Below are 4,482 nucleotides of genomic sequence, written 5' to 3'. Positions count from 1 at the left end.
CGAAAACTCCCCAGTATCGAGTTTCATAAGAAATAAGTGAGATTTCTGCATTTCAGTCGGCCATATTCAATCCGCCATTTTGAATTTCTCAATTTCAACTTCAGAATCGGAACCAGCGACTTCGAAAACTCCTCAGTATCGAGTTTCATAAGTAAGTGAGATTTCGACATTTCGGTTGACCATGTTCGGTCCGCCATTTTGAATTTCTCAATTTCGACTTCAGAATCGGAACCAGCAACCTCGAAAAACTCCTCAGTATACAGTATTATCCGAATGAAGTGTCACTTCTACATTTTTTTTACAGATATATACTTCATTTTTAATTTTCGGCGCTGCACCAGTCCGCCATTTTGAATTTTCACACAATGCCGCACGCCAATAAAAAATAGACACTCCAACGAAAATTTTAAGCCCTGGTTGGTTGAATTCTGTCAAAAAATGAAATGGGCAGAAGGGGACTCCGACACGCGGAGAATGCCCCATTTATTTTTTTTCGTTAACGCGATTGCATATTATAAAACAAAATTATTAAAAAATGTAAAACAGTTACAATTACTTTACGTAGTAATTATAAATCAAAATTATTAAATAAATGTAAAACAGTTACTTTTCCTGGTAATATATTATGCGCGGTGAGGTGTTATGAGAGGAACAGCGAAAGCTAGACGGAGGCGATTCGAAAATCAACCAAATGTTGCATTGTCGCCTTCACCGCTCCGCGGGCAGTCGAAATGTCCCATGACAGTCGAATACACTTTACGTATGTTCACTTTGTATTGGCAACTTTAATAATTAATAATCAGTTACTTTTCGTGGTAATATATTACAATTTAACTCGTGATAGTACTGCGATGATTTTAAATATACGTCATATCGGTCAGCAGTCGGGAGTATTTAAAACAGTAATTTTATTACATATAATATGTATTTAAAAGATGACTGCTTGGTTTATTGGTGAGCCGAGTGAGGGGGGATATGAAACTCGCGCGCATCCGCCCTTCCACATCAAAACAATCCCCAAGATTGTTTTCACTAACCGTCTAATATTAACGCATCGATTTTCCTTATTACCTTCATATAAAATAAATTTTTTTAGATAAAGTTTTTTACAATTAAATAAGATAATTTTTCAAAATTTTTCTTTTTAAATATTCGTCGTACCAGTCAGCAGTCGGTTCTTATTTTAATTAATATTTTAAGGTCCGGTAGGTCGAAGATGGTGGTGCTGCGAGTAAAAGGTGAGAATGTTAAAAAGTTGTATTAACGAAAAAGAGTGAAATAGCGCGAAAAAGAGGGGTGGCGGGAGTGGTTGGTGGGGTGAGGGGAAGGGGCGGGTGGAAGAGGTCCGTTGGGCCGAAGATGGTGGAGGTGCGAGTGAAAGGTGAGAGAGGATGTCAAAAAGTTGTAATAACGAAAAAATACCGCGAAAAAGAGAAGCGGCGGGGGTAGGTGGGAGGGGGAGGTGGTAGGCGAGTGGAGGAGGTTCGGTGGGCCGAAGATGGTGGAGGTGCGAGTGAAAGGTGAGAGAGGATGTTGAAAAGTTTAAAAATGCGGACAGAGAAGAAGGAGAAGGAGAAGGAGACGTTTCTTAATTTTTCATTAAAATCACCACTTTTCGACCGCTTATATCTCCATAACGGCTTGACCGATTAAAAATTTTTTTGGCTCAAATTACTCGTGGCGATGCCGCCTTTCAAGACATATAACGTTCGATTCAAAATTTTTTATATTTTAGTAATTATGCACCTCCCAAAAATGGACTTTGGTGGCTCGGGATAAGAGACTTGTAGCGTCTCAGAGTTTTTGAACATGGCCGGAGACGCTACCGCGTCTCCTGAAAATCCTGTAAGTATGAATTGAAAATTCGCTTTTTTGGTGGAGTTATGGAGGGAGTAAGGAAAATAAAAAAACCCATTTTTCTCGGAAACTAATGAACCGATTTTAATAAAATTTAAATATGTTTTAAATGTAAGTGAGGCGATGTAGAAAAAAAAAGTTCAAATTTTTTTTTTCAAGAAAACTTAGAAAGAAATCAATTTTTAAATTTTCAACAATTTTTTTTTTATTGATTTTTTAAAGATACACCTCTATTTTTAAAAAAAAAATATACTACATAGTGTCCTCTTTAACATATATTTTTTCCAAATTTTTAAAAAATATACTTTTTGAGAAAAATAAGTTTTTGTAACCACTGACGCCGCGCGCCGACGCCACGGTCGTCAAGCGCAGGCTTCTTGTGCAGGAAATTATTCGACTGCTGAGTTCTTATGCCGAAACACGTGTAAATTTTTTTGTCTCAAAGTATCACCTCAATTTTTTTCGAACAAATCCGTGATATACTAGCTTGAGCGTCCCCTTGTAAGTGAACGCGATTTACAACAGATACAGTACGTTTTCAACTGATTACTTATAGAGAATTAATAATATCAAAATTGGCGCGGGTGTTCGATATAGTACAATTAATCCCGAGTATTAAAAAAAAAAACATTAAAATCGGTTAAGAACTCAGCCGTCGAATAATTTCCTGCACAAGAAGTCTGCGCTTGACGACCGTGGCGTCGGCGCGCGGCGTCAGTGGTTACAAAAACTTATTTTTCTCAAAAAGTTTATTTTTTTAAAATTTGGAAAAAATATATGTTAAAGAGGACACTATGTAGTATTTTTTGAAAAAAAAAATAGAGGTGTATCTTTAAAAAATCAATAAAAAAAAAATTGTTGAAAATTTAAAAATTGATTTTTTTCTAAGTTTTCTTGAAAAAAATTTGAACTTTTTTTTTTCTACATCGCCTCACTTACATTTAAAACATATTTAAATTTTATTAAAATCGGTTCATTAGTTTCCGAGAAAAATGGGTTTTTTTATTTTCCTTACCCCCTCCATAACTCCCCCAAAAAAGCGAATTTTCAGTTCATACTTACAGGATTTTATACTTATATAGATAGCAATATGTGGTATTAATTTGAACCGATTTCATGCGGGGGCATCTTTTATATACTTACCCCCCTATGCCCTTTTCAATCTTCTCCTTCATGTAAGAATATTTCTCTAAACGCTAATGTCAACACGAATTTAGAAAATACAGATAATGGAAAATCTTCATTTCGAGATCAAATACATGCATTAATTGTTCGTCATATATCTCATGTGACTAAAGATTTTACCACCGAATTATTGCAAATTTTGAGAAATGATGGTCACACAGAACTTCCGAAAAGTGCTGCAGCGTTGTTGAGTAGTAATAAATATAAAAATAAAGAGATTAGACGGATGAAATCGAAAAGTCGAAATAAGGAATATGGTTATTACATTTATATGGGAATTGCAGAAAATTTAAAGCAAATTATTTCTCCAAATGTGTACAAGAAACGTATAATAAGATTGCTCATAAATATTGATGGTTTGCCTGTTTTTAATCATTCAGGTGAACAGTTATGGCCTATATTAATATGTGTATTTGATCTGGAATATGAATCATCTCCGTTCATGGCTGCTGCATTTTGTGGAAAATCGAAGCCAAACTTAGTAGATGAATATTTACAAGATTTTATCACCGAAATAAAAGAACTTTTGAGAAATAGTATTGATATCGAAGAAGATCATTTTATTGTCGAAATCCTTGGTTTTGTTTGTGACACTCCTGCTCGTGCTTTTTTGAAATGTACTAAAGGACATGGCGGATTTTATGCATGCGAACGTTGTGAAGTTAAAGGAGTCTCCATTACGAACCGCACAGGACATAAAAAAAGAATATATGCAAACATAAATTGTAAACTGAGAACTAGGAAATCTTTTAAGGAACAGCATCAGAAAGAACATCACAATAGTAAATCGCCTCTTTTAGATATCCCAAGATTTGATCCAGTAAAAGATTTTTTTCTCGATTCGATGCATTTACTGTATATCGGAATAATGAAAATATTGTTAGAAGAATGGCTTTTTGGAAGGAATCGCAAAACAAAAATAAGTACGAATCAAAGAGAATATTTATGTAAAATTCTTAGTAATCTGACTATTGTTCCCGACGACTTCCAGAGGAAGAAATTTGACTTAAATGATTTGAGTAATTGGAAAACAACACAATATAGATTTTTCTTACACTATTCCAGTGTTGTATGTCTTCATAAAATTTTAAAAAAAGATGTGTATGAACATTTCATGCTTTTTTACGTAGCAGTTCGCATTCTTTGCAGTTCTAAATTGGCAATCACGTACTTAGAATACGCAAAATCATTATTACGAAAATTTGTGTACTTATTTCCTTCTTTTTACGGACAACATTCGCAAAATATTGTTATTCACAATCCTATTCACCTTGTTGATGATGTAGAGTATGCAAATGTAGAATTATCTGCGATTTCAGCTTTTACATTTGAAAATTGGGTAATTATTTAGATTAGGGGACACCTTGTGACCGGACAATGCGAGATTCGGGGCGGTGTTTCTTAGAAATCCGATGACTTTCTTATTTTTCCGCTCTTTAT

At 34.6% G+C, this 4,482-nt stretch overlaps 1 protein-coding gene across 1 annotated transcript; it reads left to right on the top strand.

Moving 5' to 3' along the window:
- Positions 1–1,216: 1,216 nt before the first annotated feature.
- On the top strand, positions 1,217–4,061 carry LOC108782011 (uncharacterized; the record flags this gene model as incomplete). Its single annotated transcript, XM_018550160.1, has 2 exons — positions 1,217–1,238; positions 3,327–4,061. Coding segments are annotated over exons 1-2 (757 nt in total), but the record flags the coding sequence as incomplete, so codon positions are not given.
- Between the last annotated feature and the right edge of the window lie 421 nt (positions 4,062–4,482).

Source organism: Cyphomyrmex costatus, unplaced genomic scaffold, assembly GCF_001594065.2.
Source record: "Cyphomyrmex costatus isolate MS0001 unplaced genomic scaffold, Ccosl1.0 scaffold953, whole genome shotgun sequence".
Classification (NCBI taxonomy): Eukaryota; Metazoa; Arthropoda; class Insecta; order Hymenoptera; family Formicidae; genus Cyphomyrmex; species Cyphomyrmex costatus.
The sequence above is the reverse complement of the archived record's forward strand: the minus strand, read 5'-3'. Positions and strand labels throughout refer to the sequence as shown.